Consider the following 24,810-nt stretch of genomic DNA (forward strand, 5'->3'; position numbering starts at 1 on the left):
TTTTCTGAGTATTCTCTCAATTATTAGTAGCTATATCCTTAGAGCCTTAAATTGCACTTCACAACATTTTAAGGAAGACCTGAAGGGAAAGGGAATAAAGATGCTAAACTCACCTCTTGGCCAGACTTTCCTGAATTTTCTGAATGTAAAGACTCAATTTCTCCTTCAATCATGGCAGCTTCTAGGCACTCATGTAGATCTTTGAATCCATTGACCTGAAGTGGGTACTGACCAAACATTTCAGTATTTTCAAATTTTTTACCTATAAGAGGGGGGAAATTAATATTCAATATGGCCTTTTAGCTACTAAAAGTAAATAGATGTATATAGTAATTATCTCCTGAACCTGAAAACTATAACTGTTTATGCTCCAGACAGTAGTAGCTGGTATAATTTTCCTATTGGTTTGTACATGTACAGATGTATATTCACACCCAGCTATGCTATAGATATTACACACCCCTATGTGTGTATGTAATTATATACATGCATATGCAAGTACATATTATGTATATATGTATACAAACATACATATTTATATATATATGTTTATTCCTTAAAAAAGTACCTTCTAAGGGTAAGAGAGTGTGATAACATTGAGAATATATATAGCAGTGCACAAAAGAGATATGGTCTCTGAGCTGAGGAAGCTCCTATCCTCTTCTGGAAAAAGCCATTATACATATTAATTGTACATATAATTATGAACAAACAATTGTTTATTATTGCAGATGTTATAAAAGGGGTGGTGAGACAGAGTGCTGTGAGAAGGTATAAAAACGGGAAACAAACCTAGTCTTTAGGGCTGGAGGGTGAAGCAGGGAAAACTTCCATATCAAAATGACATTTATGCTGAGACTGTAAAGGTGAAAGGGAGTTGGCCAGGCCACAACGTCGGGGAGCCAGAGTATTCTTGGCCAAGCAACAGGACACGCAAAGACTTTCAGGCTGCAAAGAACTTGGCATGTTTTAACGAATTAAGGGAAGGAAAGTATAGCTTATGGGAGCAAGACGGAGATGACCATGAAGAGTTAGGTGAGGGATCAAAATCAAATTCTTAACAAAGTCTAGTAGTCCTTGTTAAGAACGTTTTTCCAGTATATTCTGAATATAATGGAAAGTCACTGAATAATTAAATCTAGGAATAAGAGGCTCAGATTTATATCTCTGAAACATCCTTATGGTTTCTGTGTTAAGTGAGTGATAGACTGTTAGGAGACTATTATAGAATCTGTCTAAAAATAAAGGTAGCACTGAATAGGGTGTTAGTAAAAGTGTATAAAAACAGATGAAATGATATACACACATTTATAAATATATACAAAAGGGAGCACCAATAGGACTTGATTGAATGGCTCATAGGCAGGATGCAGAATAGAAGAGAAAGGAAGGTATCAAGAATGATACTCAGATTTTTAGCATGAACAACTGAATTGATTTTTATGTACTGAAAGGGGCACCAGTGAAGAGGATTTTTTTTTTTTTTACTTTTGTTTTAAGGCAGCAGGGAAAATCATTGGTTTCGAATGGCCCATAAGATTTCAAGTTGAAAAGAGTTGGACATAAATAAGTCTGTAACTAAGACTGGTGTGAAGCTATAAATTGGAGAATTGCTAGCTTACTGATAGCAGGAAATCAAGGAAGTGAATGAGACTGCCCAAGGAATTATCTGACAGGAAGAGGAAGAGGACCTAAGCTGATTCCCAAGGATCTCCTACCTTTAGATACAGAAAGAACTATAAATATAACTCATAAGAAGTACCCACAGAGGCATGAGAAAGCCAAGATAATATGGTGTGATAGAAGCCAGAGAAGTGTTTTTAAGGAAAGAGTGGGAAAAAGGGGGAGAAGGAGAGAGTGGAGTCAACAGCATTAATAGTTGATAAGAATTCAATAAGAACCGAGAGGGATCCAATGGAGTAACACACATGTAAGAAATCAATAACCTTAAAAAGACCCTTTTAGAAGAGGTCTGGGGACAGAAAATGAAAGTGGGACAGGTAGAATAATTGGAGAAATAGCAGGTGAAAACAAACTCCTCACTTTAAAGGAACTTATTTCTGAATAAGACTGACTGAAAAAGAGCATGTGAAGGGAGATTTTTTTTTTTAGTTTTAAAGATGTGAAACACCAGAGCATGTGTAAATATTGATGAGAAAGACACAGTGAAAGGAAGAAGCTAAAGATACAGAAAAAAAGCAAGATAATGGACAGAATAAGACCTGAGTGAAAACATGAAAGGATGAGATTCTGAGCACATGTAATGAATAGCCATTGATATTAGACTAAATATTTCCTCTATTACCTGGAGGGAAAAATAAAAGAATGTGGTAGAGGTTGGAATGGATCCAAGTTGGGAAGCCTGAACTCATATATATGAGGAACTCACTTTTAAGAACTATGATAAAAAAGTTATAAGCACAAAATTAAGATTCAGGGCCTTAGCCAGGACCCATGGTTAGTCTTCATTAACTTCATGGTAAATCCATGAAATCTGAGTTAAGATCTTTCTCAGAAAATGAAGAGACAAAGAAATTAGACTAGAGGTAGAAAAACTGGAAATTGTTATTGCAGAAAATGGGAAAGAAGACAGTGATTAAACAAAACAAAGATGACTGCCAGGTACGGTTACAGGCTTGGGACCAGTAAAGCTTAGAGTCACTACAACTTTATGATCCACTACAGTTAGCTCATTTGAGTGACTTTCTCCTAGCAGCGGTCAGGTTCTCAGTACATGCAGAGAGAAGAGGAATAGTTCCATGAAGGTCAGAGACTAGCCAGAGAGGTGGTGCCAAAAGGGAATGAGGGGAAAGAGTTTTAGAAATGTATAAGGATGATCATAATGGACAAGGAAGGAAGTAAAGCAAAGACTGAGAAGAACAGAATGGAGGGGTCAACGGCCTAGAAATTCTAGAAGAGTTGAAGAAGTTTTGCGATACTTTAGTAAACAAACTGAAAATCACCCCTAATTGAGAGTCACTAGTCTAAAAAAAGGCATTAAGAAGATATATGTAAAAATAATAAAGTGTTCTAAAATAAATTGTTAACAAAGCAAACACAGAGTTCACCTGGAAATGTATTAAAATCACATTCATGCAGCACAGTAGCCTTTAAACAACTTACCAAAACCAAGTACAAAGACTTCACTGATTGAGAAATTTTAATAATCACTTTTAAGAATCCAGATAATATAGGTAGAAGTGCTCATGACAAGTATTACAAATAATGCCCAGTCACAACCTGATTAGAGCTCCTCTTCTGCTATATACAGTGTTCTACTTCAAATAAAAACTGGTATGATAGTGTGGACATCCCAAATTGGAATACAATGCACTGTATAAAATATTCCACTATTTATATAATGAATATTTAGCATTTGAGGCAAACAAAATGTACTAACACCTCAATATAACCTTTAGGATGTCTGATTAAATCCTGAGTTAGTGTCTACCTTTTTCCAAATCTCAAATATAAAACTACATTCAAACAAAACTTCATGGGAATCCATCACTTAAGATACTGAAGAAAAATTAATTTCCCACATTTTATACTTTGGGTGATTTGGGTGAACTTTCAAAAGCTGATGTATAGGGTCACTTGGGAATAACAATTTTTCAAAAATGTATGCTTTGGGACTTAGTAATATTATTACTTGAAGTATATCTTATGAGTCAGTTCCCTGCCCTTTTTAGGAAAACCGAAGAGTAACTGGTGAGGCCTGGATTTTACGTAACAGGAATAGTGTCACTCAACTGATTTTTCAAAAGACAGAGTACAACTCTTTCTTGAAAACTATATTCTGAAGAATTTTATAATCACCCCCAAAATGGAAACCCTGCAATACCCTGACTATGCTAAGTTGCTAAATACAGCTTTCAACATGCATAGACTTGAAACCCTCAAAAACAGTGACCATCATACCAAGCCCAGTATTAAACTCCAATATTATTTTTAAAAGATCCACCAATTGCTCCCTTAATCCCTATATCCTAACAATTCACAGTATCACAGGACCTGTCCCAGGCAAAGAACATCAGGACAACATTAACTAAGTACCAAGTAGCATATGACAATATACTCTGTACTTTCCTTTACATGCACTCAATTCTTTGCTTTTTATATAAATGATTAGCAGTAGCAATGCAGCAGAAACTACTAGACAGAGTAAGTCAAATTAAAATTAAAAACCATTCCACAAATAAAGTCACTATCATGACAAAGGAGCTAACAGCTAATAATATCTCAATTGTAATAAAAAAGTAAACATGTGTAACTATACCTTCAAGCACTCCCACGGCTAGGAATCTTCCATAGAACAACTCTACCATGGGGTTCTTTGGCTTCTCTTCATCCCTAAAAATCACGTTAAAAATATAAATGTGGTTATAATTCTTAATTTTTAGAACTGTAAATAATAGAGAAAACATTAAAAGAATAATAATATATGCCAAGACAATAACATTTATGTGGTTATCATGTGTTTGGCGCTGTAACTTACAGTGTTGGGCCAAGGTACTTAAATTTATTTTCCGTTTCTTCACCTGTCAACTGAGGATAATAATAGTAATGGAACTCACAAGGTTGTTGTAAGGGTTAAAATGAGTTACTATGTGGGACCTTGTTACAAGAAGACCTGAGTAGAGTCTGTATTCACGAAGTGCCTGATCTTTCCTTTATCATTTCAATCTTGAACTTTTAGTCTGTACAATACATGCTTATTTGGACTTGTTGGGAAGGAGGGAAAGCCACTCTTAATCAAAATAAATTTCTATAAAATTTTAATAAGTCATTTCCCACATTTACCTAGAAGAATGAACACTAGCCATCAGCAGTGAAGGAGAAACACACCAGCTTCAACCCAGGTAGCTAAAGAGAAACTCCAATCTTTTATAAAGTTTCATGTTGCTGGTAAAATTAGTCATCTGTGAATTTTCCAAATTCTTTAACATATAAATTTGTTGTTTTTCTTTTTTGCTTGAAGCAAATAGAAACTGACAATTTTTAACTTTTTTTTAATGCTTTATACCGTGTGGTCTAAAAACACAAAGTTTATTTTGGCTTTGCTATATAAAAGTATGTTGTGTCCACAACAGCAGAGACTTTTTCTTCATAAATTTTGTTTAAATTAGCAAAACTGATTTATTTTAAAAAAGAGAGAAGGACACTATCTGTCTCTTGATATATGTGTTACATTCACCCTCTTTCAACCTTTTGTCTATTGTGCTAATGCTGCTATGAATATGAGTGTGCAAGTACCTCTTTGGGACCCTGCTATCAATTCTTTTGGATATAAATTCAGCAGAATTGCTGGATCATGTGGTTAATTCTTGTTTTTTTCATCTTTATAGATACAATTGACCAACAAAATTGTAAGGTATTTAAAGTACAATATGAAGATCTGACATATGTATACACTGTGAAAGGATTCCCTCCATCAAATAATTATATTAGTATTAATTTTTTGAGGAAGCACCATGTTTTCCACAGCAGCTGCACCATTTTACATTCCCATCAACAGTGCACAAAAGTTTCAATTTTTTCACATCTTCATCAACACATGTTATTTTCTGTTTTGTTTTGGTTTTGGTTTGGTGAGGGTTTTTTTGTTTTTTGATAGCAGCCATCCTAATGGGTAGGAGGTGTTCCCATTAACTTTGAAGTTAAGTAAACCACATGACTTGCTCTGCACAACAAAATGTGAGTGGAAGTAATGTGTGCCATTTCTGGGCTGTAACTTTGAGAACCAATATACTTTCTACTGATGTGGTGATCCCAGAATCCTGTGATGAGATGAAGCCTCTGTCAGTGTAAGGCCCTGTCAATGGATGTGCAGAGCCCCTTGCTCACACTCATTGGGCATAGCTAAGGCTATGACATAAACCTCTGAAGTTTTGGGGATGCTGCCACAGGATTATCTAGCCCACCCTAAATGGCAGCAGGTGGCACTCTTAGCTCTATTGCACTGGTAATAAATCTGTAGACTATGCTAAGTCACTTGCCCAAATTCACACAACTAGTAAGTGCTCAAACTGAAAAGCAAACTCAAGTCTGCCTCTAAAACCTATGAATCCTCCCACTATGCATACTTAATCTCTGGGCATTTTAACTCTATGAAAACAGTTTATTTCACACCTTATTTTTTACACTGTGACAATAAAAAGGACTTGAGACTGATATGGAGGAGAGGAAGAATCCAAAGATTGCCTCTCTTAATGTAAAAGCCTATGAATCTTTAGACATAAATATTAGTATATCCATTTCCACAGGTCATATTTCCATATAGAAAAGCAACATTCCTGGTTTCTCTCCTTACTGTCACATACATACTGCATAGAAAGATCAGTGACATACCAGGTTGGTGACTCTGGCAGAAGAAACTGGGTAAGAGCTGCTCGACTAATTCTGCATTCTCTTTCCAAATCTTCGTATCTGGATTTTGGTCTGCTCTCCACTGACCTGTGGTATGCACACTGACCTTCCCTAAGGAGTCAGACAGACCAATCTTCTAGAAATTGTTTACCCTGTCCTTCTTTGCAACCTCTCAGAGGTCTTACTCTTTACTGTGCATTTAAGCTTTGAATATCAGGGACTAAGACTGTGGTTATCAACAGAAATGTAAGGAACACAAGTGAAGAGCAATTTAAAAGACGTGAGACTTCTATTGATATAACAGAAATAATATACCCACCACTTACATGAAGAAAAGCTAGAATGACACAAATAGCAAAGGCCAAAAGAAATCACTAAAGAAAACCTGTATCAGGGGCATTTTAGCCTTGGGAATTAGGTCGACACAGAAAGAGTTCAGAGATCTAGGGCAACTGACAGAGTAACCTACTCAGTGCTTCCCAATCTTTTTAATGTCATTGGCACACAGATAATATATGCAGAGAACTCTGGAATAAAACCACATGTTTTCTCATGATCACAGAAACAGGATCAATATCTCCACATACCTATAATCTGGCTTACCATGGCACAACTGGAAAGCTCTGTTCTAGATAGGCAGATCATAGTGGTTCAAAAAGTTTTAGCTTGGGGCTTCCCTGGCGCAGTGGTTGAGAATCCGCCTGCTGATGCAGGGGACATGGGTTCGTACCCCGGTCCAGGAGGATCCCACACGCTGCGGAGCGGCTGGGCCCGTGAGCCATGGCCACTGAGCCTGCATGTCCGGGGCCTGTGCTCCGCAACGGGAGAGGCCACAACAATGAGAGGCCCGCGTACCGCAAAAAAAAAAAAAAAAAAAAAAGTTTTAGCTCCATAAACAGTAAAGAAAAAACAAAACTACTGAGAAATGAATGAGCAGAAGGACATATTTCAAATAAGACAATTTTAGATGAAATGGGAAAGTTCTAGCTTCTTTTAAAACAGTTTTAGGAAACGGGGAGAGAACTTAGTTACTAGATCAGAAAAGTTGACACTGGGACCCAAAGAAATTTTTCAAAAGTAAATGAGTAATAAGAAAAGATCTCCAAAATCAGAAAAGAATGATCCTTTCAGAAATAACCAGGATTCAGGAAACAGTCAAGTGGCAGTCTTCTAAGCCTAGAGATAAAGAGTAATCAGGGAGTTGTGTTGCAGATAGGTTACCACATGAGCTGCTTATAGAAAATCTGGATAGATTTGAGGAGGAACTAGGGATTTCAGGGTAAAGCGTTCAAAGAATTACTGAGAGAGCTTCAAGGAGATTCAGTAATCATAGATGGGGATGCAGATATTGTTCACATTCTGAGGAAACATGCTCAATACATTTTGGGGGTTGGAACTCTAAGGAAAAGTACAAGGAACATGAGTTTTACTAAAGAGGAGCAAGGGTGGACAATCATAGATCAAGTCCACACATAGGCTGTCTGTTGGTCTGACAGGACAGAACCCTGGTGGAATTCTGCAACACAAAAGAGGTGAAGGTGGACAATGCATGTTTGAACAATAAATTACTTGGGCATACTCCTAACTCATATTTCACTAGCTCTCATTATGAGGACCCTATCAAGAAAATACAGAGGAACAGGTTAGACAAAAACAAATTTATAGGGCAGAAAACAAAGTCAAAAGAAGAGAAAGAGGGCTTCCCTGGTGGCGCAGTGGTTGAGAGTCCGCCTGCCGATGCAGGGGATACGGTTCGTGCCCCGGTCTGGGAAGATCCCACATGCCGCGGAGGGGCTGGGCCCGTGAGCCATGGCCGCTGGGCCTGCGCGTCCGGAGCCTGTGCTCCGCAATGGGGGAGGCCACAACAGTGAGAGGCCCGCGTACAGCAAAAAAAAAAAAAAAAAAAAAAAAAGAAGAGAAAGAGAAGATACTCGTCCATCAAACAGAGACGGTCCTGAATGAGGTAGAAACTAAGAAGCAGGTTAAACTATTAAAAATTCAGCCAAGCCTTCCTTAAAGAAGAAAGAAAAAAACATATATGTAACTGAACCTTAAAGGGCTATCCCGCCCAGAAAAAAAAAGTAGCAGAAAGAAATATACTCAAGGCCTAGAACTTTCAAAAACTGAGGAAAGAGCATATCATAGAGATGATGATCTTCACTGGATGCTGGAACTCAGGTTTCAGAAGCATCAACAGCAGATTCGGTTCAGCAATCTGATGGGGAGATTTACAAATGAAGCTAACATGAAGAGAAGAAAGAAACTACCTAGAAAGCAGGTTTTACAGGCCTAAGCAATCCCATACCAATGCAATGGCAGCAACCACTAGGCACAAAAGTATGTTATTAGAAAGAGCTTACATTCAATGCAGCACTGAGGGCCAGCAAACTGAAGCTCGTTAAGAAAAATGTAACTTAAGAGTTTTGGTGGACAGAAAAGAAGGGCACCTGACCAGAGCTGTTAGCATCATAAACATTCCAAGAAGGAAGCGGCTTTGTTCAATGCCACATTCTCAAGACAGTTTCCAACAGTAGAACTTTTTCCCTCAGAAACTGCAGATTCAGCAGTATAATCTCGAGAGATTTCTTCCAACATAAGTTTATAAGTAGTTGTCTAAGACCAATTGGCCCTTAATGACAGGCATCTTGGCAGAACTAAAACCATGATGATTGCCTCCATTTATGACATTATCCAGATTTTCTGCCCCAGTCTTTAGCAACAATAACTTGAGTCTGGATTGCACTAAGATCTAGGAATATTATAGCTGGACTGAAAGTTAAAGGGCTGAAGTTCTGCTTTTGTTTCAAGATTTCAAAAGTAAGAGATCAATATTAATCATGTGTCCTAATAATCCTTCAAAATCTAAAATTAGAGTATATGAAATTCAACATTTGAAGGACTGAAAGAACTACACACATACAAGTGAAAGAGAATACAGACTTCATCTGAAGAACCTCAACTCAATTCAGGCACAGAAAAGACATGCCTGTAGTGTAAAGGCTGAACAAACTCAGAAAGTCAAAAATGATTTCTTTTTTGTTAGACTGCAATGAAGGGACAAAAGAATATGACTTTTAAGTATAATTTGTTTGGCTTTTGCCTTAAAAGATCAAGTGGATATAATTTGGAAACTTATTTTTCCCCTGAGAATTTGAGAACAAATGAGGAGGGCTATATAAAATTTTAGAAGCATCTCGTAGTTGTTAACAGTATATAATTAGAATATTTTTACTTTAATTCAATCTCATTGCAGACTATGTTATTATGCCTTTTTTTGGATAATAAGGCTGGCCATAATTTTAAAATAGAAAAAGAAATGATACATCTAACTAAGAAAGTAAAAGACCTGTACTCAGAAAACTAGGAAACTGATGAAAGAAACTGCAGATATAAACAAATGGAAACATATATGGTGATCATGGATTGGAAGAATTAGTATTGTTAAAATGATCATACTACCCAAAGCAATCTACAGATTCAATGTATCTCTATAAAAATACCAAAGGCAGTTTTCACAACACTAGAACAAATAATTCTAAAATTTGTATGGAAACACAAAAGACCCTGAATACACAAAACAATCTTGAGAAAAAAGAGCAAAACCAAAAGTATCAAGCTGCCCCTAGTAACCCAGCTGGAACCGGTATGAGGTGGTGCAGGGCCTCTGAGTTTGGTTTTAAGTGCCTGGTGGGAAAGCACATGTAAGTGCAACTCCTTTTTCGGAATGAGAAAATTATTGCTCAGAAAGGCACAACTTGTCTGAGGTTTACACAGCTAGTTGGCAGATTGGCTAGGACTTGGTTTTTATCATCAAAGTCGGTGCTCTTTAAGTTATCTAGAAGCAGACAAGATGGCCAAGTAGAAGGACCTGAGCTAGCTGTCTCTCACACAAACACCAAAATTACAATTACCTGCTGAACAACCATTGACAAAAAATGACTGAAACCAACCAAAAAAGGATACTCTAGTTCCAAAGACAAGGAAAAAGCCACAGTGAGAAGGTAGGAGGGGTGTATTCGTGATCAAATCCCATACATGCTGGGTGGACAACCCACAAACTAGAAAATAATTATACTGCAGAGGTTCTCCCACAGGAAAGAGAGTTCTGAGCCCCACATCAGGCTACCCAGTCTGGGCATCTGGCATTAGGAGGAGGAGCCCCCAGAGCATTTGCTTTGAAGGCCAGCAGGGTTTGATCACAGGAACTCCACAGGACTGGGGGAAACAGAAATGCCACTCTTGGAGGGTGAACACAGGGTCTTGTGCACACCAGGACCCAGGGGAAAAAGCAGTGACTTCATAGGAGCCTGGGCCAGACCTACCTGCTGGTCTTGGAAGGTCTCCTGGGGAGGCAGGGGGCGGCTCTGGCTCACTGCAGGAACAAGGACACTGGTGGCAGAGGTACTGGTGAGTACTCATTGGCGTGAGCTGTCCTGGAGGTCACCATTTTGATGCAAAGACCTGGTCCCACCCAAGAGCCCTTAGGCTCCAGTGCTGGGATGCTGCAGGCCAAACAACCAACAGGGTAGGAACACAGTCCCACCCATCAGCAGACAGGCTGCTTAAAGTTTTCCTGAACCCACAGCTGCTTCTGAACACACTGCTTGACAGGGCCCTGCTCACCACAGAGACAAGACCCAGCTCCACCCACCAGTGGGCAGGTATCACTCCCTCCCACCTGGAAGCCTACACAAGCTACTTAGACCAGCCTCACCTACCAGGGGTCAGACACCAGAAGCAAGAGGAACTACAATTCTGCAGCCTGTGACACTGCAAAGCAGAGGAATATGTTCCAGATGAAGTAACAAGATAAAACCCCAGAAGAACAACTAAGTGAAGTGGAGACAGGCAATCTAACTGAAAAAGAATTCAGAGTAATAGTAAAGATGATCCAAGATCTTGAAAAAAGAACAGGAGCACAGACCAAGAAGATATAGGGAATGTTTAACAAGGAGCTAGAAGATTTAAAGAGCAAACAGAGTTCAACAATACAATATCTACAATGAAAAACACACTAGAATGAATCAATAGCAGAATAAATGAGGCAGAAGAATGGATAAGTGAGCTGGAAGACAGAATGGTGAAAATCACTGCTGTGGAACAGAATAATGAAAAAAGAATAAAAGAAATGAGGACAGTTTAAGAGATCTCTGGGACAACATTAAATGCACGAACATTCGTATTATAGAGGTCCCATAAGGAGAGGAAAGGGCCTGAGAAAACATTTGAAAAGATAATAGCTGAAAACTTACCTAACATGGGAAAGGAAACAGTCACCCAAGTCCAGGAAGCACAGAGAGTGCCATACAGGATAAACCCAAGGAGGAACACACCAAGACACATATTAATCAAATTGACAAAAGTTAAAGACAAAGAGAAAATATTAAAAGCAACAAATAACATACAAGGGAATCTCTATAAGGTTATCGGTTGATTTTTTAGCAGAAACTCTGCAGGCCAGAATGGACTAACACATATATCTAAAGTGATGAAGGGAAAAAACCCTACAAGTATATTCTTATACTCTACCCAGCAAAGCTTTCGTTCAGATTCAAAAGAGAAATCAAAAGCTTTACAGACCAGCAAAAGCTAAGAGAATTCAGCAACACCAAACCTACTTTACAACAAATGCTAAACGAATTTCTCTAGGCAGAAAAGAAAAGGCCACAACTAGAAACAAGAAAATTATAAATGGGAAACCTCACCAGTAAAGGCAAAAATACAGCAAAGGTAGGAAATATATACATACATAAATATGGTATCAAAACCAGCAACTGTGAGAAGAGGTGAGTACAAATATAGAATACTGCAAATGCATTTGAAATTAAGAGACCAGAAACTTAAAACAATCTTGTATATACATGTGGATTGCTACATCAAAACTTCATGATAACCACAAACCAAAAATCTATAATAGATACACACACAAAAAAAGAAAAAGCAATACAAACACAACACTAAAGACAGTCATCAAATCACAAGATAAGAAAAAAGACTTGCAAAAACAAACCCAAAACAATTAACAAAATGGCAGTAAGTATGTATCAGTAATGACCTTAAACATAAATGGATTAAATGCTCCAACCAAAAGATAGAGACTGGATGAATGGATGCAAAAACAAGAACCTTATGTATGCTGTCTACAAGAGACCCACTTCAGATCTAGGGACACATACAGACTGAAAGTGAGGGGATTGACAAAGGTATTTCATACAAATGGAAATCAAAAGAAAGCTGGAGTCGCAAAATTCATATCAGACAAAATAGACTTTAAAATAAAGACTGTTACAAGAGACAAAGAAGGACATTACATAATAATCAAGGGAAAAGTACAAGAAGACAAAACAATTGTAAATATATATGCATCCAACATAGGAGCACCTCAACATAGAAGGCAAATGCTAACAGCCATGAAAGGAGAAATCAACAGTAAAACAATAACAGTGGAGAACATTAACAGCCCACTTTCATCAACAGACAGATCATCCAGACAGAAAATCAAAAAGGAAGCACAGGCCTTAAATGACACACTAAATCACATAGACTTAATTGATATTTATAGAGTGTTCCATCTGAAAGTAGCAGAATACACAATCTTTTCAAGTGAACATGGAACATACTCCAGCACAGATCACATCATGAGCCATAAAGCAAGCCTCTATAAATTTGAGATTGAAATCGTATCAAACATCTTTTCCAACCACGACACTACGAGATCAGACAAAAAATACGAGAAAAAACTAAAAAAACACCAACACGTGGAGGCTAAACCATATGCTACTAAGTAACCAATGGATCACTGAAGAAGTCAAAGAGGAAATCAAAAAATACCTAGAGATGAATGAAAACGAAAACATGATGATCCGAAACCTATGGTACACAGCAAAAGCAGTTCTAAGAGGGAGGTTTATAGCAATACAATCTTACCTCAGGAAAGAAGAAACATCCCAGGTAAGCAACCTAACCTTACACCTAAAGCAACTACAGAAAGAACAACAAACAAAACTCAAAGTTAGCAGAAGGAAAGAAATCATAAAGATTACAACAGAAATAAATTAAAGAGATGAAAAAAAAAAATAAACAAGATCAATGAAGCTAAAACCTAGCTCTTTGAAAAGTCAAACAAAATTGATAACCTTTAGCCAGACTCATGAAGAAAAAGAGGGTGATGGCTCAAATCAGTAAAATTAGAAAAAAAAAAAAAAAAGAGAAGTTACAACTGACACCACAGAAATAAAAAGGAGCATAGGAGACTACTATAACCAATTATATAACAATAAAATGGACAACTTAGAAGAAATGGAAAAATTCTTAGAAAGGTACAATCTCGCAAAACTGAACCAGGAAGAAATAGGAAATATGAACAGACCAATCACAAGCACTAAAATTGAAACTGTGATATAAAAGCTTCCAACAAACAAAAGCCCAGGACCAGATGGCTTCACAGGTGAATTCTATCAAACATTTAGTGAATAGTTAACAGGTATCCTTCTGAAACTATTTCAAAAATTGCAGAGGGGGGCTTCCCTGGTGGCGCAGTGGTTGAGAGTCCGCCTTTCGATGCAGGGGACGCGGGTTCGTGCCCCAGTCCGGGAGGATCCCACATGCCGCGGAGCGGCTGGGCCCATGAGCCATGGCTGCTGAGCCTGTGCGTCCGGAGCCTGTGCTCCGCAACGGGAGAGGCCACAGCAGTGAGAGGCCCGCGTACCGAAAAAAAAAAAAAAAAATTGCAGAGGAAGGAACATTCCAAACTCATTCTATGAGGCCACCATCACCCTGACAGTAATACCAAAGATACCAAAAAAACAAGAAAATTAAAGGCCGATATCACTAATGAACATAGATGCAAAAATCCTCAACAAAATACTAGCAAACTGAATCCAAAAACACATTAAAAGGATTATACACCTTGATAAAGTGGGATTTATCCCAGAGATGCAAGAACTTTTCGATATCTGCAAATCAATCAGTGTGATACACCACATTAATAAACTGAAGATTAAAAACCATACGATCATCTCAATAGATGCAGAAAAAGCTTTTATCAAAATTCAACACCCATTTATGATAAACACGCTCCAGAAAGTGGGCATAGAGGGAACATACCTCAACATAATAAAGGCCATGTATGACAAAACCCACAGCTAACATCATACTCAATGGTGAAAAACTGAAAGCATTTCCTTTAAGATCAGGAACAAGACAAGGATGTCCACTCTAGCCACTTCTATTCTGCATAGTTTTGGAAGGCCTAGCCATGGTAATCAGAGAAGAAAAAGAAATAAAAGGAATCCAAATTGGAATGGAAGTAAAATTGTCACTGTTTGAAGATGACATAATACTATACACAGAAGATCCTAAAGATGGTACCAGAAAACTACTAGAGCTCATCAATGAATTTGGTAAAGTTGCAGGATTCAAAGTTAATACACAAAAATCTGTTACATTAAACTAATAACAAAAGATCTGAAAGAGAAATTAAGGAAACAATCCCATTTGCCATCACATCAAAAAGAATAAATTACCTAGGAATAAACCTACCTAAGGAGGCAAAAGACCTGTACTCTGAAAACTATAAGATACTGATGAAAGAAATCAAAGATGATACAAATAGATGGAAAGATATACCAGGTTCTTGGATTGGAAGAATCAGCATTGTCAAAATGACTACACTACGCAAGGTAATCTACAGATTCAATGTAATCCCTACCAAATTACAAATGGCATTTTTTGTCGATCTACAACAAAAAAATTTTAAAACTTGTACGGAAACAAAGGACCCCAAATACCAAAAGCAATTTTGAGAAAGAAAAACTGAGCTGGAGTAATCAGGCTCCCTGACATTAGCTACAGTAATGAAAACAGTATGGTAATGGCACAGAGAATGACTTGCAGATCAATGGAACACGATAGAAAGCCCAGAAATAAAACCATGCACCTACAGTCAATTAATCTATGACAAAGGAGGCAAGAATATACAATGGAGAAAAAACAGTCTCCTCAATAAGTGGTGCTGGGAAAACTGCACAGCTATATATAAAAGAATGAAATTAGAGCATTTGCTAACACCATACAGAAAAATAAACTCAAAATGGATTAAAGACCTAAATGTAAGACCAGATACTATAAAACTCTTTGAGGGAAACATAAGCAGAACACTCTTTGACATAAATCACAGCAATATTTTTTGGATCCACCTTCTAGAGTAACGAAAATTAAAAACAAAAATAAACAAATGGAACCTAATTAAATTTAAAAGCCTTTGCATAGCAAAGGAAACCATAAACAAAATGACAAGACAACCAACAGAATGGAAAAAAATATTTGTAAAAGATGCGACCAACCAGAGATTAATCTCCAAAATACAGTGACAGCTCATGCAGCTCAATATCAAAATTAATAATAATAACTCCATAAAAAATGGGCAGATCTAAATAGACATTTCTCCAAAGACAACATACAGATGACCAACACACACAAGTAAAGATGCTCAACATTGCTAATTATTAGAGAAATGCAAGTCAAAACTACAATGATGTATCACCTCACACTGGTCAGAATGGCCATCATCAAACAGTCTACAAACAATAAATGCTGGAGAGGGCGTAGAGAAAAGGGAACCCTCCTATGTTGTTGGTGGGAATATAAAGTGGTACAGACACTATGGAGAACAGTATGAAGGTTCCTTAAAAAACTAAAAATAGAGCTATCATATGATCCAGCAGCCCTACTCCTGGGCATATATCCGGAGAAAACCATACTTCAAAAAGATACATGCACCCCAATGTTCACTGCAGCACTATTTACAATAGCCAAGACATGGAAGCAACCTAAATATCCACTGGTAGATGAACGGATAAAGAACATGTGGTACATATATACAATGGAATATTACTCAGTCATAAAAAGTAATGAAATAATGCCATCTGCAACAACATGGATGAAGTACAGATTATCATACTAAGTGAAGTAAGTCAGACAAAGACAAGTATCATACAATATCACTTATATGTGGAATCTAAAAAAATGATACAAATGAACTTTACAAAACAGAAACAGGCTCACAGAAATAGGTAACAAACTTATGGTTACCAAAGGGGAAAGGTGGAGGGGAAGGGATAAATTAGGAGGTTGTGATTAACATATACACACTACTATATATAAAATAGATAATCAACAAGGACCTACTGTATAGCCCAGGGAACTCTAACCAATACTCTGTAATAACCTATATGGGAAAAGAATCTGAAAAAGAATAGATATATGTAAAAAAATTATTAGCTAAAACCAAGGGTATGATGCTACCTCATTTCAAACTATACTACTACAAAGCTATGGAAATCAAAAGAGTATAGTAACAGCACAAAAACAGACAGGTAGATAAATGGAACAGAACAGAGAGCCCAGAAATAAGCCCACACTTATATGCTCAATTAATCTATAACAAAAGAGGCAAGAATATACAATAGGGAAAAGAAAGCCTCTTCAGTAAATGGTGTTGGGAAAACTGGACAGCTACATGCAAAAGAATTAAATCAAACCACTTTCTTACATCATATACAAAAATAAACTTAAAATGTATTAACGACTACCTGAAACCATGAAACTCTTAGAAGAAAACATAGGCAGTAGGCTTTTTGGCTTCAATCTTAGCAAAATTGTTTTGGATATGTCTCCTCAGGCAAAGGAAACAAAAGCAAAAATAAACAAATGGGACTACATCAAACTAAAAAGCTTCTGCAGAGTAAAGGAAACTATTAACAAAATGAAAAGGTGACCTACTAAATGGGAGAAGATATTTGCAAATGATATGTCTGATAAGGGGTTAATATACAAAATATACAAAGAACTCATACAATTCAATATATATAAATTAAAAAAAATCCTAATTAAGAAAATGGGCATAGGAGCTGAATAGAGACTTTTCTCAGAAGACATACAGATGGCCAACAGACACATGAAAAGATGCTCAACATCACTAATCATCAGGGAAATGCAAATCAAAACCACAATGATATATCACCTCACAACTGTCAGAATGGCTATTATCAAAAAGACAACAGAGCAACACCCAGCTCAACCCACCACCAGTCACTCCCAGCAGGAAGCTTGCAACAGCCTCTTAGATAGCCTCAGCCACGAGAGGGCAGACAGCAGAAGCAAGAAGAACTACAATCTTCCAGCCTGTGGAACGAAAACCACATTCACAGAAAGACAGACAAAATGAAAAGGCAGAGGACTATGTACCAGATGAAGGAACAAGATAAAACCCCAGAAAAACAATTAAATGAAGCAGAGATAGGCAACCTTCCAAAAAAAAAATTGAGAATAATGATAGTGAAGATGATCCAGGACCTCAGAAAAAGAATGGAGGCAAAGATTGAGAAGATGCAAGAAATGTTTAACAAAGACCTAGAAGAATTAAAGAACAAACAGAGATGAACAACACAATGACTGAAATGAAAAATACACTAGAAGGAATCAATAGCAGAATAACTGAGGCAGAAGAACGGATAAGTGACGTGGAAGACAGAATGGTGGAATTCACTGCCACGGAACAGAATAAAGAAAAAGGAATGAAAAGAAATGAAGACAGCCTAAGAGACCTCTGGGACAACATTAAACGCAACAACATTCGCATTATAGGGGTCCCAGAAGGAGAAGAGACCTAGAAAGGACCCGAGAAAATATCTGAAAAGATTATAGTTGAAAACTTCCCTAACATGGGAAAGGAAATAGCCACCCAAGTCCAGGAAGCGCAGAGAGACCAAGGCAGGTAAACCCAAGGAGAAACATGCTGAGACACATAGTAATCAAATTGACAAAAATTAAAGATAAAGTAATTAAAAGCAACAATGAAAAAATGACAAATAACATACAAGGGAACTCCCATAAGGTTAACAGCTGATTTCTCAGCAGAAACTCTGAGGCCAGAAGGGAGTGGCAGGACATATTTAAAGTGATGAAAGGGAAGAACCTACAACCAAGATTAGTCTACCCAGCAAGGATCTCATTCAGATTCAATGGAGAAATCAAAAGCTTTACAGACAAACAAAAGCTAAGAGAATTCAGCACCACCAAACCACCTCTACAACAAATGCTAAAGGAACTTTTCTAAGTGGGAAACACAAGAAAAGGACCTACAAAAACAAACCGAAAACAATTAAGAAAATGGTAATAGGAACATATATATCGATAATTACCTTAAATGTAAATGGATTAAATGCTCCAACCAAAAGACACAGGCTTGCTGAATGGATACGAAAACAAGATTCATATATATGCTGTCTACAAAAGACCCACTTTAGACCTAGGGACACATGCAGATGGAAAGTGAGGGGATGGAAAAAGATATTCCATGAAAATGGAAATCAAAAGAAAGCTGGAGTAGCAATACTCATATCAGATAAAATAGACTTTAAAATAAAGAATGTTACAAGAGACAAGGAAGGACATTACATAATGATCAAATGATCGATCCAAGAAGAACGTAATAACAATTATAAATATATATGCACCCAATATAGGAGCACCTCAATACATAAGGCAAATGCTAATAGCTATAAAAGAGGAAATCGACAGTAACACAATAATAGTGGGGGACTTTAACACCTCACTTACACCAATGGACAGATCATCCAGACAGAAAATTAATAAGGAAACACAAGCTTTAAATGACACAATAGACCAGATAGATTTAATTGATATTATAGGACATTCCATCTGAAAACAGCAGATTGCATTTTCTTCTCAAGTGCACACGGAATATTCTCCAGGATAGATCATATGTTGGGTCACAAATCAAGCCTCAGTAAATTTAAGAAAATTGAAATCATATCCAGCATCTTTTCTGACCACAACACTATGAGATTAGAAATAAATCACAGGGAAAAAAATGTAAGAAACACAAACACATGGAGGCTAAACAAACAAACAAGAAAGACAGCAAACAACAAGCGTTGGTGAAAATGTGGAGAAAAGGGAACCCTCTTGCATTCTTGGTGGTAATGTAAATTGGTGCAGTCACTATGCCAAACAGTATGGAGGCTGTCAAAAAGTTAAAAACAGAACTACCATATATGATCCAGCAATTCCACTTCTGGATACTTATCCAAAGAAAACAAAAACACTAATTCAAAAAGATATATGCACCCCTAAGTTCACTGCAGCATTATTCACAATAGCTAAGATACAGATGCAACCTAAGTGCCCACTGATAGATAAATGGATAAAGATGTGTGTGTGCGTGTGTGTGTGTGTGTATACACATTCCATGTAATATTATTCAGCCATAAAAAAAGAATGAAACCTTGCCATTTGTGATAATATGGATAGACCTAGAGGGTATTATGCTAAGTGAAATAAGTCAGACAGAGGAAGACAAATATTGTATCATTTCACTCACATATGGAATCTAAAAAACAAATGAACAAACATAAAACAGAACAGAGTCATAGATACAGAGAACAAAAGTGGATGGTGGCAGGGGATGAGTGAAGTAGGTGAGGGAAATTAAGAGGTAGAAACTTCTAGTTACAAAATAAGTGAGTCACAGGGATGTACAGCATGGGGAATACAGTCAATAATAATCGAATATCTTTGTATAATGACAAAGGTGGTCAAAAGGTACAAACTTCCAGTCATAAGATAAATAAGTACTGAAATGATTAATACAATTAACACTGCTGTATGTTATATTTGAAATTTGTAAGAATAAATTCTAAGAGTTCTCGTCATAAGGAATAAATATTTTTCTTTTTCTTATATTTTGTTATCTATATGAGATGACGGATGTTCACTAAACTTATTGTGGTAATTATTTTATGATGTATGTAAGTCAAATAATTATGCTGTATACTTCAAACTTACACAGTGCTGTTATGTCAATTATATCTCAATAAAACTGGAAGAAGAAGAAATAAAAACAAAAATAGATAAAAAGAGAAGGAAAGAATTTTCAGCCTTGGATTTTTGCCTGTATTCTAGGTGTTAACTTACGTAATGCATCTTTGTAGAATCACATCAGAACCTGCGGTGGAAAATCCTAAATGGTCCACCAATGTTTCAGGAAGATGTGCAAAGGAACCAACGTTTGGTGTTAGGAGACTGGCCTCAGAAGAGTGGGAGTAGGAACACCCTGAAAGTGTGTGAATTTCTTCCTTTAAGGAGGTCTGCCCATATATTTTAAATGACCAGTGTCTTAGTGGTTCAACCAAATGGGCACAAAATAAAAAGCCCCAGGGAATGTTAAGGAGAAACTTTACATGGAAGGAATCATGAATGTCCTCACGATTCCATGTAAAAAGATTTCATCAGAATTATTACTCCCTGCATGTTTCCCTACCACTGACCCATTCTTCTTCGTGGAATATGACTTCATGGAATAAGAAATGAGGATGTGGGGTTAGCTTTTTCAAGGATCACTTCTTAGATATCTCTCACTAGATTCTGACCTTATATTGGACATCTAAAGCTACCCAACATTTGCGGTAACAAATTCCAAAGAGCTTGTCAATAATACAGATAACATTTGGGTTTCCACACACTTATCTCAGATTCTTATTTCTCTGTTGACACTGAATACATAAGAAAAAAAATGAGTGTTATCGATCTCCTAATTTATCTCCATCACTAAATTTCACAGTAACTTACGTCTCCTCTTCAGCTTTCATTTGGAAGGCATCTTCTAACCAATCTAATAATTTGTGTGTAAACTCACTCACGTCTTGCTGTAGGGGGAAAAAAAAAGTCTTGTTGATATTCAAGCCTACCAATGAAAACACTAAATACTGCAACATAAAACTTACAGCCAGTCTTTTCAAACGTATAATTAACTGACTCCTCACAATGGTATCATATGAAATGTTTCACATCAAATGCAAGAAATATTTATAACTTAACCAGAGCATAAAATCAGTATTTGAGAAAAACAAGCATTCTATTCATAATCATGTAACTGGGTTTCACCTTAGGAGGGAAAAACGTGTGTGTGTGTGTGTGTGTGTGTATAAATTCAAATTTATCAATGAGATTTTTAAAAAGTTATTACCCCCCCACAAAGAGCTCTCTAATGAATCTTTATAAAATGAAGGACCCACATTACCAAAGAGTTCTTCATTATATAAAGATGTATTACCGGTTTCTGTCTTAGAAGGAATATGTGTTTTTAAACAATTCATTTTTTCAATTCAACTGTTAACGCACAACTTTTTAAGCCATATCCGATTTTACTAAGATATGTGTTAATTTGGATAGGTTGAGCCTAATTAATCACTGACTCCCCGACTATCAAGTCTACCACCTCATGAACTTCGAACTGATTCTCCAATCAGAACCAGAACAGTCTTCACCTTTTGCCATCCCTTCGGTCCTAGATCACCTGACATAGATAAACAGGAATAAGCAGTGGCAGCTGTACTTGTCCATTACCATAAAATTCTTTCAACACTCCGACCTGGAGCATAGCAAACAGGTTTGTATAGAACTTGCATGGGAGTGGAGTGGGCTGGAGTGGGCTGGGGTGGGCTGGGGGGATAAAGCAACTCTACTATGACTTCCCAAAAACAGATAAATAAGTGTAAGCAATTCGCCTTTATCAAAATAGTCCCAAATATAAAACAAACTTACTATTATACATTTTCACAGCTAGATGTTCTTTGAAAAGCATCTGGGCCAACCTATTTACCTTTAAAATGTTGAAACTACGGTCTAGGAAGCGTAAATAAATTGCTCCAAGGCCATATAAAGACAACTAAACTTAACACAAAATGCCAGTTATAAACATCCATACCACCCGTAGTGGGTTAAATTGAGGCCTGTCAAAATATATGTCCACTTGGATCTTCAGAATCTGTCTGTATTTGGAATAAGAGTCTTTGAAGATGTAAGGAAGGTACGGATCTCAAGATGAGATCATCCTGGTTTAAGGTAGGCCCTAAATCCAATGATGGGTACTCTTAAAATTAAGAGGGAAAAAAAAGAGCAGGCACACAGACATACAGGGGAAAAGGTCGTGTAAAGATGAAGACAAGAGATTGGCACCACAAGCCAAGGAACATCAGGAGTCACCAGATGGTGGAGGCAAGGAAGCATTCTCCTTTAGAGCCACCGGAGGGAGCACAGCCCTGCCAACACCTTTATTTTGAACTGGCTTCTAGAACTATAAGAGAATCATTTTCTATTGTCTTGAAATCACTCGGTTTGTGGTAATCTGTTACAGCTGTCCTAGCAAACTAATATAAGACTTTAAAATGACTTTCTATACTTTTCTATAACATTACTTACCCTTCAACGTTATATCTGACAAGAAACAAAAAGGTTTCCTACTTATAATATTCTTTAGAAGAAAATGTTGGGGGGAGAAAAACTGAAAACAACAACAAATATAAGCAAATTCTGATGTGACCACCTTTTTTGTTCATTTATCTTTGCCATAAAAAATGAATTAAAACAAAAAAAGCACAGTGAAGGCAGTGGCAAAATCAGACATCTTTCAGCTCTCCACACATCCATGTAACAGATATATATCCAAGTACAACACCTACACTGCAAACGTAGCAGATTTTTTAAATCTCCTCTCAAGTATCGTCTTTATTTTTTGCCCATTATGTCACTGTCATCTTTTCCAACACTGTTGCTATTATTCTCTGCTATTTTCTTTCCTTCTCTTCCACTTTCCTTCTTTAATTTCTCTGACTTCTCACATTATATTTGAAAATGTTGGTTTGTTTATAGACATTTTCTATTTTTATAGGAAAATTCCCAATATTCTTTCTAAAAAATTGATAAAAAGCAACCAAACAGCACTACATAAAGATTGGGAAATAAAAGAACAATAAGAGAAAAATAAAAGAAAAATAAAATAACAAAGTTAATGTCATTCATAAACCTTTTCTGAGTAATTACGGAAAACTACTTTCTGCCAGCAAAAAGAGGCATATCAAAAGCGTGTATACTGTACTGACACTGGGTTATCACACCTTGGTGAAGATTTTTAATCAAAAATTTGTGAACATTCTTAATTTTACCCACTGCTTTCATTTAGTAATTTTAATATAAATTACAGCTTCATTTATCATATACTTTCAAGATTATCACTATTTCTTAATTTAAAAGTAAATCTTCCAAATAAACAATGTTTTAAATGGCTCCAGCTTATTTGTATAAAGATAAATGACAACATCTTTGTCATTTGTCTTTGGAAAAAACTGCTTAAGAAAAGATCAGATTAAATTAAAAAGTTAATAACTAAGTAAGCACAACAAAGCTACCTGCTGGGAGTCATTTGATTTGAAAGCATCCTTAAGAATTTCAACTGCTCTTGATGGATCAACATATTTCCTTTTAGTACCAACAAGAAGTGCAAATAGATACCGAAGCTCATGCATAAAAGGCAAATTCCGATGCTCCTATTGAAAAAAAAGAAAAAAATCCTTAAGTGAAGATTAAAATCTTTACTGGTAAAGAAATACTCATTTTAAAATTAACCAAAAATTTAACTAATATAGATTAGGGATGAATCTAGCACTCCTATTATCATAAAAAAAGAAGAGTGATCCTGTCATCTAGGAGACTGAAAGAAGTCAAACACGGAAAGAACAGAGGACCTAGACTAAGCTCACAATTTTAGAATAAATGCCACATATTCACAGTAAATCATGTCATTACCCAGCCAAGAATATCCTCATTTAACTCTGTTTATTATAATCCTTTCCATTCAGCAAAGCCCAGCTGCTGTTGAGGACAGCAATAACAAGAGCCAACATTCAATGAGTGCTAACCACGTGCCAGGCACTACTTAAGTACTTTACGCTCAATAAACCCATTTAAGCAAAAATCCCCCTCCTCCATGAAGCCTTCCCAGGCCCCTCCAAGTCAATGATCTCTTCAAACTCCACATCTACTGAAATTAATGTTTTTCATTCAGCAATGAATCACTACTGCCACTGTTATGTGAAAATCCTAATTATCAGACACATTAGTCTAATAAGTAATTAGACTAGATCCTAATATTAGACTAATGTATCATCATTCTAGTGTTCCTTTGAAAACTCACTATTGTTTTTCTTCTTCTTCCATAAGGAACAAAAACAACCCAATATTATCAATCACAAACAATTTATTTTAAAATAAGAAGAAAACTTTTTATAAGAATGTAATTCACATGTCTTAGTGAAATACATTATAGTAACAAATCAGACAGGAAGTTCTTACTATGGTTAGCTCCTGAAATAACAATTTTAACAGATAAAGCTTACATATACTATTTAAATATTAGAAAAATTTTCCAAGTTTGCAGTTTTGTAGCAGTGTGTGTCTGTGTGTGTACAGTTGTTACCCAGAATAATATAATCAATTAATACAGAAACAGTTGCTCCCACAATACATTAAAAAGCAGTCCTAAGAAATAGGTGTAAAGGGATAAAATTGATTCCAAATATT

The 24,810-nt window shown here is 36.6% G+C and overlaps 1 protein-coding gene across 2 annotated transcripts in view; it reads right to left on the reverse strand.

Moving 5' to 3' along the window:
* The window catches only part of USP25 (ubiquitin specific peptidase 25), a 139,530-nt gene that overhangs the window by 56,704 nt on the left and 58,016 nt on the right, over positions 1 to 24,810 (reverse strand). For both annotated transcript variants that reach the window (XM_060098607.1, XM_060098606.1), the window contains exons 7-10: positions 23,640 to 23,777; positions 21,022 to 21,098; positions 4,280 to 4,353; positions 114 to 262 (exon numbers count right to left, since the gene is read on the reverse strand). In XM_060098607.1, the coding sequence (XP_059954590.1) occupies positions 114 to 262; positions 4,280 to 4,353; positions 21,022 to 21,098; positions 23,640 to 23,777 (438 nt within the window). The remainder of the gene's footprint in view (positions 1 to 113; positions 263 to 4,279; positions 4,354 to 21,021; positions 21,099 to 23,639; positions 23,778 to 24,810) is intronic.

This window comes from Mesoplodon densirostris, chromosome 5 (assembly GCF_025265405.1).
Source record: "Mesoplodon densirostris isolate mMesDen1 chromosome 5, mMesDen1 primary haplotype, whole genome shotgun sequence".
NCBI lineage: Eukaryota > Metazoa > Chordata > Mammalia > Artiodactyla > Ziphiidae > Mesoplodon > Mesoplodon densirostris.